The sequence below is a fragment of the Pantherophis guttatus genome, chromosome 8 (genome assembly GCF_059756535.1).
Source record: "Pantherophis guttatus breed Tessera chromosome 8, ASM5975653v1, whole genome shotgun sequence".
NCBI lineage: Eukaryota > Metazoa > Chordata > Lepidosauria > Squamata > Colubridae > Pantherophis > Pantherophis guttatus.
The window spans coordinates 80,796,412-80,808,883 of record NC_142070.1 but is presented as its reverse complement, the minus strand read 5'-3'; the positions used below and the strand labels follow the sequence as shown (position 1 = coordinate 80,808,883).

The 12,472-nt window shown below is 47.0% G+C and overlaps 1 protein-coding gene across 39 annotated transcripts in view; it reads right to left on the bottom strand.

Moving 5' to 3' along the window:
• Positions 1-12,472, bottom strand: part of ADD1 (adducin 1) — a 45,543-nt gene that overhangs the window by 10,917 nt on the left and 22,154 nt on the right. For 12 of the 39 annotated variants that reach the window (XM_087875526.1, XM_060688827.2, XM_087875532.1 and 9 more), the window contains 3 exons: positions 10,244-10,600; positions 7,285-7,386; positions 5,827-5,916 (listed from right to left, as the gene is read on the bottom strand). In XM_087875526.1, the coding sequence (XP_087731652.1) occupies positions 5,827-5,916; positions 7,285-7,386; positions 10,244-10,600 (549 nt within the window). Of the gene's footprint in view, positions 1-4,616; positions 4,710-5,826; positions 5,917-7,284; positions 7,387-10,243; positions 10,601-12,472 lie in introns of all 39 variants that reach the window. The other 27 variants (XM_060688839.2, XM_060688817.2, XM_060688841.2 and 24 more) reach the window with 3 other exon arrangements.

The window sequence follows — 12,472 nt, the reverse complement described above, 5'->3', positions numbered from 1 at the left end:
AAGAAAGATAAAGAGGTTAAGGTTACAAAGCTTTGTATCTGTAAAGGTCTGGGCCTATTATTCTGTCCCATCCAATTTCTGCAAGAAAAAAAAAAAAGTCAAACTGAAAATGTAAACTGGCACCCGTTAACAACTCCCTTGCAGGTTGTACGGTAGTGGCCAAAATTGTGGAAAGCTTTTGGGAAAAGTGTATTTTCTAAAACTAGCTAATAACACCACTTTTTTTTTGGAGTAGTGCCAAAAAATGATATATCCATGGAAAGATCATTGAATCAAGAATGTAATGCAATAACTTTCATGAAGGATTTGCTATGAGAATAGCAGTTACAGTATAAAGAAGAAAAGTGAAACACGTAGAAAAAACGAGATATACAAAAATGATCCCCATGTCAGTTAATACTTGGGTAGCATGAATGACGGCTTTACAATGTCTTCCCATGGAGGGAACCAAGTCTTTTAGTTCTGCAGCCGTTCTCATGTGAAACCAAGATGGAATGATGGCTTCTATTAACTGGGTTTTATTGCTGAGTCGCTTCTGACTAACAGGTTTCTTTAATCGGCTCCATAGATTTTCCATTGAGTGAAGGTCAGGGCTATTCCCAGGCCATTCCAGCAGTGGAATAGGATTCTCTTGAAACTCCAAAAAAAAAGTGGTGTTATTAGCCATCAAACCTCAAAAATAAACTTTTCCCAAAAGGTTTCCACAATTTTGGCCACTACTGTATACAGTGTTCTAAATAGACTGTAATGGGATGTTAGAAGGACCTTGGGAGACAGGGCGAAGAGATGCTGCCTGGGTACCAGTCAGATAGAGACAGCAGAGCCCGCAGCTGCATAGTGGATGGAGGAAGAAGCTCAGGAGGGACCATGCCAAAATTCTCAAGGCTGACTATGTTAACCTTACCAGGTTAGAAACAAGAGCAGATAAACAAATTCATTGTACAGCTTTTTTAGAATCACAGTTCTCCTACTGATAACTTATAAGGAACTCTCTCTCATAATGTCCTCCGGGTTATCTCCTGATATGACAGATCTCAAACACACCACTACGATTCCATGGGTGTTTTTGGACACTGGAAAGTGTCTTGCAGGAATGACCGCATATAATTTATACGAGGCTGTTCAGATTTCAATCCAGGCGAAAGAGCTAATACCAAAGCCATTGTCAGACTTCGATGCTATCTCATAATAAATGAATTTCCAAACTGCCAATCTTTAAGGAAATCTTCTCTTTAATTGAGCACAGCAACCGGATCATGACTCGTTGCGGACAAGACTGTCCTTTTGCCCCCCAATCCCTCCCTTTCCGATCCCCAATTATCTGCTTCTCATTGGCTATCTTCCAAGTCACTCTACTGACTTATCTCGTCATTTCACAGGAATGTCTCCCCCCTCCTCATTTCCACGACGACCGGGCTTCAAAGGGATTTAGCAGGCAAAAGTTCAGGGTTTATCTCTCTCCTCTCTATGCCAGCGGTGAGACGCTGACAGCCATTTTGTATTGGGGAACATAGGCTGGTTGGAGAGAGCTGAGCACCCTGATCCCAATCGCAAAGGCCTGGCTAAGACTGACCCAAAACGAGCTGGCCTTCCCAGAGTTTTCTCCGAAGGGCTAAGATATGGAAAGGGAGCAAAAGAGAAGCAAGAGAAAAGGGTGGGGGGAATGCAGGGTTACAAATAAAGTGATGGGGCCGAATAGCAAAGGCAGAAGGAAAAATGAACCATCACGCCACTGTCAAAACTCTAATGAATCAAGATTGGTGTGGACGTTCGGCCAAGAACGGGAGAAGAAATACCCACCCACTCCTCTCGAGAAGCAGCCCTTAACCCCATCAGAGGCTCTATAACCCGATACAGTTTGGGTGACTTTGCCACGGAAGGTGAACAGAAATTCACGCAGGTCCTACTAATACATCATGGGGAATTTGAATTTTAACCACTCCAAAGCCTAGTATTTGTTACCTCGACTTCTTAACGCCACCCACAAAACGCAACGCACCCATCCGAACAACGGATTGTCCCCTCTGGCTTAGGAACGGGTTGCACCGCCTTTCGTTGCCAAAACAGCAGACGAGTATTTTGTGAAATTTTGCAAGAAACTGTACTTTACTTTCCCAGGGTGCGGAAACACTCAACTTAACTCAACTCGGGCATCTTTTGAGAGGCTTCCTAACAAAACCGCCAGAACAATTTTGTAGTTTTAGGACTGGGTCACAGATGGCCCCCAAACATTAACCGTGTTTTCTTCATTTGCTCCTGCAGTCCTACTTGGACCTCTGAGACCATCTGTTTACACCTCAGCCGATGGACAGATAGCCTGATCCTCTACTACGGGCTTCCCTGATAGGTAAAGGTAAAGGTTCTCTTCACACATATGTGCTAGTTGTTCCCGACTCTAGGGGGTGGTGCTCCTCTCCGTTTCAAACCCAAAGAGCCAGCGCTGTCCGAAGACGTCTCTGTGGTTGTGTGGCCGGCATGACTCAACGCCAAAGGCACATGGAACGCTGTTCCCTTCCCACCAAAGGTGGTCCCTATTTTTCTACTTCCATTTTTTTTTACGTGCTTTCGAACTGCTAGGTTGGCAGAAGCTGGGACAAGTCACGGGAGCTCACCCCGTTACGCGGCACTCAAACTGCTGAACTGCCGACCTTTCGATCGACAAGCTCAGCGTCTTAGTCACTGAGCCACCACGTCCCTTCTTTGATACAAAGAGGGATTTACATCTTCTCTGCTTCACTGCACAAATGCATCATGTGGTTCCCATTATGCTCAACCACAGCCCACAAATCCATTTTGCTCTGCAGATACTTTCTGGTAGAAGATACAGGTAGATCTCGACTAAACAAGAATTTTGCTAGTGACCATTCGAACGTACAACACTGAAAAAAGTGACTTATGACCATTTGTCACACTTATGGCCGTTGCAGCATCCACATGGTCACGTGATTTGCATTCGGACGCCTGGCAACCGATTCGTATTTATGACGGTCATGTGATTCCCCTTTTGCATTCTTCTGACGAGCCAAGTCTGTTAGGAAATGACTATTACCTAACTTGTTGGGTTGGCCATATATAAACCCTCAATATAGCTTTAAGACCACTGTATTGCATCATACTGTGTCCTGATTGGTTAGCTCTGTAGCCAATCTCCTTAAGAGGGAGCTAGAAACATGGTTTGTTTCTCTTTGCTGTTCTGTATCTCTGTATGCTACTGTTTGCAAATCCAGAAGAACTGTTTATTGTGAATGACTATGACGACTGGTAAGAAGACTTTGTTACTGGATTATCCCTGGACTGTCGTTTTGACTATCTCCTGCTTTATATGTGTATGACCTGGACTGTTTATTGGACTGTGCCTTACTATTTCCTGAAAATAAACACAACTCAGTGTATCTGTGTGTTGGCTGTGTTTATTCGTAACTACTCTCAATCGCTTTCATGTGCACACCCTTGTTACTGAAGGGTTACTCTGCGAATTCCTTAACAAAGTCAACGGGGAAACCCGGATTCGCCTAACAACCGTGTTACTAATTTAATAATGGGCGGTGATTCACTTAACAAACGCGGCAGGAAAAGTCGTAAAATGGGGCAAACCTCACCTAACAAATTTCTCACTTAGCAACATAAATATTGGGCTCAATTGTGTTCGAGGGCTACATGTCATGGCCATCTCTCCAAGTTCTTCTTAGCGGATGATGGTTTCTACCGTCAGTTCTTTTCTGACGGTGAAGTTAGAAACAATGACTTTAACCCAGGCAGGAGAGGTCTACGAATCCTAGACATTATCCATGAGATGTTGGTGACTTCCTGAATAATTCCATGTTGTGCCATGCAAGGATTTTGAGAGGAACCATTTCCCCATACACAAGTTTCTCAAGTTCTCAGTTGGCCAACAACGATCTCTCCCCTTTGGCTTCCTATGCTACACTTCCATTTGCGCCTCCTGTTCGTTTACCCGGGTGGTACTGCCCTTCCTTATGTGTCCTCTAAAGCAGGGGTCACCAACCTTTCGGAACTCAAGGACCACTAAATTCATAATTTTAAATCCCGTGGACCACTAATATGATCTGCCTAATGACCGGTTGGGTGGGCGTGGCCAGGTGGTCATATGACTGAGCGGGTGTGGTCAACTCGATGTCACTTGGGTCGAGGGGCGCCTTGGTGGCCGCTACTCTCCCCTCCCAGGCACTCCTCACTTGCCTGCCTGGGCTCCTTAGGGCCCCAACAGGAACTCTGCCTCTTCACCACCAGCGGCGCTTCCCTCCAGCCTTCGCCCAAACCCCAGCACCAGGAGGCCGAAGCAGACCCCAAGTTGGAATTTCTGTCCCCCTCCATCCTACACAAAAGACTCTGAAGTGGGAGACTCTCTGTAGAACCTTGCCTTTTTCACTTATGCTTATGTTAGTTGAGATGCACACGCGTGCCACTCACGCAGCCCGCTTCCGAATGGACCATGGGCTGTTTCCCGGGGATTGGGAACCCCTGTTATAAGCCTCAAACTCGCACCCGACGTGTAGGTCCCTTTGTAACCTCAAGCAAGAGAAACGATCAACCAGGGTAAAAAGGAGGTTAAAAGCGAAAGAGCATTGAGAGCGGAAGGACAGAGCGGTCAGTACCTTTCTAAGAGAGACAGATTTAGCTGGACTAAAGGCCTGCTCTGTGGGTTCGAGCCCTTCAATTGTTTCCGTACAGTCTGAGAGGGGAGCATCCTGAAACAGGAAATTGAGTAGACAGAGCAAACCAAACCCGGGCTTAGATTATCGGCTCAAAAGCATTACGACATGGCCTTAAAAAAAAGACGACATGCAGAAACATATTCAGAGTGTGTCAAACACACAAGCGGCGGCCATAGCAGCAGCATGCAAAGCAACCCCGAATTCTGCCTGAATATCCTAGCCACGTTGCCATCAAGCAAGTAGAAAGAACATTGGACGTAACCTGCATCTCTTAATGCGGGTTGATTCAAAGTTACGGGATGGATTTCACTTTTCGTTTTTTTGAGAAGGTTAACAGGGTTGTTGTTGTTGCTTTTTTTACCACCCCACTGAAAAAATGCACCCATTTCGGTGAAGGTGTCCCTGCGAGCCATCCCGGCCGCCGGCCCCTCCAGCAGCCGAATCAGATGAAGAGGTGGTGTGGGAATCAAGGTCAGCATCAAGGCAACCGGAGAGCTCCGAGGGGGAAAGGGGAATGGAGCTGGCAGAGAGAGGGAGAGGCGGAGCCTGGGCCGTCCGTCAGCCCTCAGATGGAGAGTCAACAGCCCCCAGGTCTGGAGGTGGCTGATGAGGAAGAGGAGGAACAGCTGGGTCCAGTGCCTGACGCATGGATTTACAGAAGACAGAGGAGAGGAGAGCAGTGGAAATCTATGGGCCGGTCCTTGGGACGGAAGAGCCACTGCTGCTAGCAAAGTCCCACCCTACCTCTGGGGATAAAAGGCAGGGGGCGGAGATGAATAGACGCGGCAGACAACTATTCATCTACCTGATAGACAGACTTGTTAGCCTGCAGTGAGAGAGAAACTTTTTGCCGGGGCTGCCGGCGCTCCTAATAAAAGAATCATTGATTTAAATACAGAGGGTTTGTCGTGTTTGGGGAACCGGTGCCCAGTGACCAGCACACTGCTGGAGGCCAGCCTCCCTCTGCGTGGCTGAACCTTCCGTGGGGTGGTAAAGACTGCACCTGCTTGCCCTTCGCACTTACCTGACGAAGGGTTACTCTCTGTCTACTGTTAAAGTTTTAAGTTGCACAGGGCTACGTGAGGCCACAGCAAGAAAAGAGGCCACGCGTTCATGCAGAGCAGCACCGGAAGCTGCGTTGCGTTCTCACCTGCACAAGGCTCCTCTCCATGACGACCCCTGAAAGGACTTGGGACTGTGGACCGGCCGTTTTAATGTCTTGCAAGTTCTGCTCCCTGATCTGTCAAAAGAAAGAAAGAAAAAGAGAGAGAGAGAGAGAGAGAGAGAGAGAGAGAGAGAGAGAGAGAAAGGCCTAGTGTCAAGTACAGGTAGTCCTTGACTTACAACAATTCATTTAGTGACCGTTTGAAGCTGCAACATCACTGAAAAAAAAAGAGACGGCTTTCTCTTTTTTTTCCAGTGATGTTGCAACTTATGACCATTTTTTCACACTTCTGACCATTGCAGCATCCCCAGGGACACACAATCAAAATTCAGGCGCTTGGCAACTGACTCGTATTTATGACAGTTGCAGTGTCCCATGTGTGTCGTGTGTGTGTGTGTGTGAGAGATTTGATCTCCTTTTGCAATCTTCTGACAAGAAAAGCCAGTCTCACTCAATAACCCTGTCACTGATTTAGCAACAGCAGTGACTCGCTTAACAACGGTGGCAAGAAAAATCGTAAAAATGGGGCAAACTCAAACTTAATAAAGGTTTCACTTAAGTCACAGAAATGTTGGGCTCAATTGTGGTCGTAAGTCGAGGACTACCTGTTAAGCCACAGGCAGGCCCAGCCAACAAGACGAGCTCTCCGCATGGTAGTTCTGGGTCAGGGCTTGTTCCAACCTGACGGAAGCTACAGATCCATTCGACCTGGTTAACCCTTTTTAAAAGCATGCGGAAGATCTTGGATCTTGCGCTAAACCCTGATTTGTTTCACTCCGGACGGGCAAATGAAATTCAAATCTGGATTCCCACCTCCGATACTGCCAAAGTCTAACACTCCCTTCTCTGATACAGGTCAACTTAAGACCACAATTGAGCCCAGAATTTATGTTGCTAAGTGAGAAATATGTTCAGGGAGTTTTGCCTTGTTTTACGAACTTTCTTGCCACCGTTGTTAAGTGAATCGCCGCAGTGGATAAGTTAAGTCACGCGGTTGTTGAGTGAATCTGGTTTCCCCCCGTTGACTTTGCTGGTCAGAAAGAGGATCACGTGACCTTGGGACACTGCGACCGTCGTAAATGTGAATCAGTTGCCGAGCGTCTGAATTCTTGGTCACCTGATCGCGGGGAATGCTGCAAACGGTCGTAAGTGCGAGAAACAGTTGTTAAGTAACTTTTTCCAGTGCTGTTGTAACTTCGGTCACTAAATGAACTGTTGTAAATCGAGAACTGCTTGTACCGATCCCAAACCATAATCCCCAATGGCCGGGCACCTTCCTGAGCACCCATGCCCAGTGCCAGTCAGCCTTACGCAGCCCAAACTGCAGCCTGACCTTTCTGTCCCCCTTGTCCAGAGGGGTCCCTGATGGTCCGTGAGCCGGACGGCGCATCTCCCCCACATCTCCAGATCCAAAAGCGGACCCGTGTCCCGGCCGGTACCAACCTTGTTCCGCATTTCTTGGACCTCTTTTGGGTTCGTGTTCAAGGGAACAAAGAGATTTGGGGCAGCAGATGAGGCAGTCCTGTGACCCTCTTCTTTAGTCCACTGTAAACAACAGCACGGAAAACGGGCGTGTTAAAAAAACACAAAGGCTCCTCCGAAATGCTCGGCCTGTTCAAAACAGCAACGTTATCGCACAGGAGATCATGCAAGATTTGACGAAGGAGAATTGAAGCAATGATTGGGCTTTGGGGGACCAAAGAAAAGCTGTCCTTTGTTTTGGGACAGCTGCTTGGCTGGGTGGGACGTGTCCCGCGATCAAACTGCCAAAGCCCAGGAAAAAAATGGGGCATCTGGAAGGGGTGCTAAGATGCACGAGGTCTTCTTTAGCCGTAGGCCACTAAAGGAATTTGAGGCTGTAAGCTGAAGACCCTCCCAAAAGAGGTGCCCGTGGCAATGTAAAGCAGGGGCATCCAATCTTGGACGCTTTAAAGACCTGTGGACTTCAACTCCCAGAATTCCCCAGGCAGCCAGCTGGGGAATTCTGGGAGCTGAAGTTCGCGAGTCTTAAAGCTGCCAAGGTTGGACACCCCTGATGTAAAGCTTTGAGATCTGGCTACTTTTAAGACCTGTGGACTTCCCCAGAAGGCCAGGGAGTTCTGGGAGCTGATGTCCACCAGTCTTACACCTCCGATGTAAAGCTTTGCTTCTTGGAATTAATCCCTCTTAACCCTGCACTGGGCACGATAATCCAGATGGGATTGTCCCGATTATGGAAATATAAAACCCCAGAAATGGAAATTTTGACTCGACAATTACTAGCTGCCCACATCATTGATTCACTTCCCGGATATCTTAATAACATCAAAGCGAACAGAAACCACGAGATGACAGAAATATGAAAAGCAGCATGATAATAACCAGGCTAGGTGGATTATTTTGTCCCATGAAGAAAGAGTGGGCATCACCAAAGTTTAAATTCAAAACAAAACTCAAAAGAGTAGAAAAGTCCAAAACCGTTTTTTACACAGACAGATAGATGGAGCAGCCTAACAGAAGAGTTTGGTGATGTCGTCATTTTATATAAAGCTTATGGCTTCATATATTTAAAAATAATAATAATAATAATAATAATAACACATCTCCAAAGCTGAAAAAAAAAGCAATTTACAAAAGGGATTTTTGCAGGAGGTTGCTTAATTTAACCAATAAAGTTAGTAGTTTATAGAAGGTAAGTTTGTCCTACCAATATGAATATGAGATTTATTCTTTCAAAAGGTTATGTTTGGCCCCCGTTAATAAACAACTTATTGCATGGGTAAGCTCTCAACTCTGAATCAAACCCGTTTTACACTTTTGTATAAATACTACTCCTCCCAAAAATAATTCTGAGACGAAAAGCCAGAAATAGAACTCCTTAAAAAGCAACATAATTTTAAAATGCTTTGCAAATATGAAGTAAAAAAATAGAATGAACATGGAGCTATGGATACTCACTGGTTCTTATCTTTTCACATAAAAATTACTCCAGCTTTTTACTAAAGATATTTAGCAACAATGTTAAGAACCTTAGCATACTGGATTAAAAAAAAAAACATTTTTTAAAAAATCAAATATACACACCAGAAGTTACTGGATAGGGATTGAAAGCTGTTTTATTAATATGTCAAAATCAGATTGTATTCCAGTGGTAATTTCAGTTTTCATTGGTCTTAGATCTTCAGCTCGATTTGGGTGCTTAAGAAAACACAAAACTCTTACGCACGTTTTGATTTTGCTATTTCCCGAAGAAGTGATATTTCAACGTCTTGACAGTAGTAGCATTTTTTTTTAAAAAAGGAAGAAAAATCACTCCATAATCAAAAGACTCTATCCTCTGTTCTCTCATTAAGTGTGTATAAGAGCAATTGCATTCCCCAATAATAATAATCCTGAAAGGCAGAGACCCCAAAATTAGGGAGCATTGGGCTTTGCGTCGAGAGACACAAAGGAAAACGGGAATTAAATGTAACTACATTTTCAAGGATGGCTTGAAAATGTAGTTACATTTAAAAGATGGCTCATTTATGCAGAATCCTAAACTGTGCTGTCCTTTGTGTAGCTTTGAAGGACTGCAGGTTTTTCTGCTCAACTCTAGAGTAATCCAGCATCACCCGCCAGCCACATGCACATCTGGCTTTGACATCACTATCTCCAAGCAGCTGTTAGCTATCGGCCTTGTTGGCCCTGAAGTCAAGGCCGAAAGGGCTCTTCGGAGGCAGCACCGCCAAGCCCCTTCTGGACCACACCTGAGCCGAAATTTATCATGCCGCCTCCACCCACTCCACCCTACCCCGGCTAATCCCGCAGGAAAGACTCTTCAATTACGGCCACCTATTTAACATGCAACATTTCATGCAGAAAGGGGGGGGTCAACCCTGGGAGGCTTCGGGACCAATGTGAAAAGGCAAAGAGGGCGCACGGCGGCTCAGATTCCCAGGGTTCGGCTGAGGTCTCAAACTACGACGGAGGTTGACGGGGTTGCAAAAGCAAACCCGTCAATCTGGCTTCGGGTAGAAAACTGCCTAAAGGAGGTCCGGAGCCATGGCATTTGTGGAGAAGGATGCCAAGAGGACTGAGATCCTCAGAAGGCTGGGCCACTGGAAGGCCAAGACAGCCCCGATCATTCGTTCATAAAGTAAAAGCAGGGGATTGAGCCCAGAGGAGAATACGACACCGTATCTGTCCACCTTAAAAGGAATTTAAGCGGCGGGCATAACACCTGGGGCCCGCAGAAGGACGGTTCGCCCGTGAGGAATGAACGTACTTTCCTGCTACCACCCGGGGGGGAGGAGAGATCAGAAGGTTTTTTTGAGGGTTTGGGAAACCCGCGAGGCTCGTTTTTGCGTCCAAAGCCTCCCAGCAGTTGCCGCCAACGGTCGCTCTACATCATCTAACTATGAACAGTAAGGTAGGCACAGACCAAGCAGTTGGTAATACAGCTTGGCACGCAGACACCGGACGAGAGAGACTGCAGCAAGGGTTTCACGTGATCGTGTGTAATGTTCGTCCACACCTTAGTCTTCGACTTGGGGCTGCCGCCGCCGCCACCGCCATCCTGCCCTTCTTCAGCTGGGTCATCCCCTCGGCTGGCATTTAGCCACCTTGCCTTCTCTCGCTGCTGTCTCTGAAAGCTATGCCTCAGAGGAGAGCAAGTGCCCGAGTCCCCGTCACTAGCAAGAGAGTAGCCGGTGACGGCAGCGGGAATCTCCGCCTCACTGAACTTTTTAGTCTTCTCCCTCAGAGCAGGGCATCGATACGGGTAGCCAGTCCGGTAACCCTGAAGAAACACCATAGGAGAACATTCAGTCAAGGACAATGCCCGGGACTCGTCAGGAATAGCAATAGCACTTAAGACTTATATACCGCTTCACGGTGCTTTGCAGCCCTCTCTAAGCGTTTTATAGACTCCGCCTCTTGCCCCACCCTCACCGCCCAACAATCTGGGTCCTCATTTTGCCAACCTTGGAAAAGATGGAAGGCTGAGTCAACCTTGAGCCAGTCAGGATCGAACTTCCTGGCTGTGGGCAGTCAGCCTACAGCGCTGCATTCTAACCACTGTGCACCATGGAAGGAAGGAAGGGAGGAGGGAGGGAGGAAGAGAGTAGGAAGGTAGGAAGAAAGAGGGAGGGAGGGAGGGAGGGAGGGAGGGAGGGAGGAAAGAAGGAAGGGAGGAGGGAGGGAGGGAGGAAGGAAGGAGGGAGGAAGAGAGTAGTAAGGTAGGAAAGAAGAGGGGAGGGAGGGAGGAAGAGGAAGGGAGGGAGGGAAGGAGGAAGGAAGGAAGGAAGGAAGGAAGGAAGGAAGGAAGGAAGGAAGGAAGGAAGGGACTAGCAATAGCACTTCGACAGCCCCCTCTACAGATTCAGCCTATTGCCCCCAACAATCTGGGTTCTTATTTTACCGACCTCAGGAGGACAGAAGGCTGAGACAACTTTGAGCCGGTCAGGATTGAACTGCTGGCAGTCGGCAGAGTTAGCCTGCAATACTGCATTCTAACTACTGCGCCACAACATTCCTTGTTGTGTTGCCTTCCTTTTGAGCTGGTTCTTCAGTCTTGCCTTCAGCCTGGGCTCTCCTGGGTCTGATCAGCCCAGAGCTGCCCCCCACCCTTGGGGCAACAGTTGCCTGGGCCCATGTTCTTCGTGACGTTATTGTCCTCTTAACATCCATGTGTAGCAAGAGATGTCTCTGGCCTGAAGCATGGAGAGCTGTAGAATTTTCCACCCTTTCCTGCTGATTTTGGAAGGCATAATGGACTGTATGGAGGATCTGCCCCCTTCCTCACTAACCCCTTTTGCAGTAACTATGGTTAGAATTTCAGGAGGCCACTGGACTTTGTCTTTTTCTTTGAAGACGTTTCGCTTCTCATCCAAGGAGCTTCTTCAGCTTCAACTGGATGGTGGTGAATGGGAGGATTTATATTCCTTGCAGAGAGCTGATCATTTGCATCCTTTTAGAGGATCCTTGAAGGATGCAAATGACCAGCAAGGAATATAAATCCTCCCATTCACCACCATCCAGTCAGAGCTGAAGAAGCTTCTTGGATGAGAAGCATTGTGAAATCCATCAGGTTCTGACAGGTTCTGGAGAACCGATAGCGGAAATTTTGAGCAGTTCGGAGAACCAGCAAATACCACCTCTGGCTGGCTCTAGAGTGGGGTAGGAATGGGGATTTTGCAATATCCTTCCCCTAGGAGTGGGGTGGGAATGAGATTTTGCAGTATCCTTCCCCTGCCACACCCACCAAGCCACACCATGCCCACCAAGCCACGCCCACAGAACCGGTAGTAAAAAATTAGGATTTCACCACTGATGAGAAGCAAAATTTCTTCAAAGAAAAAGACAAGATTAAGTCCAGTTGCCTCTTGAAAAAGCAACTTTTGGGACAACCATGACCTGGATGACTGAGAATCTCTAAAGGCTTTTATAATTAAGTTTGGAACTGGTCATTTCAACAAGTGGCAGCCAAGGCCTTTCCTTGTGGTCCTACTTTCCCGTCAACAAACCAAATAAATCAGGAGTGAAGGACGTTGCCCTGAAGGTGGAAGTAAACTCTGCAGATATTATTCCCAAGAAAATGAATTGTGAACTTCTTAGCGCTCTCTGGGCTTGGCTGTTTGCTCACAGCCCTTTCGTTACCCCAACTAGCCGG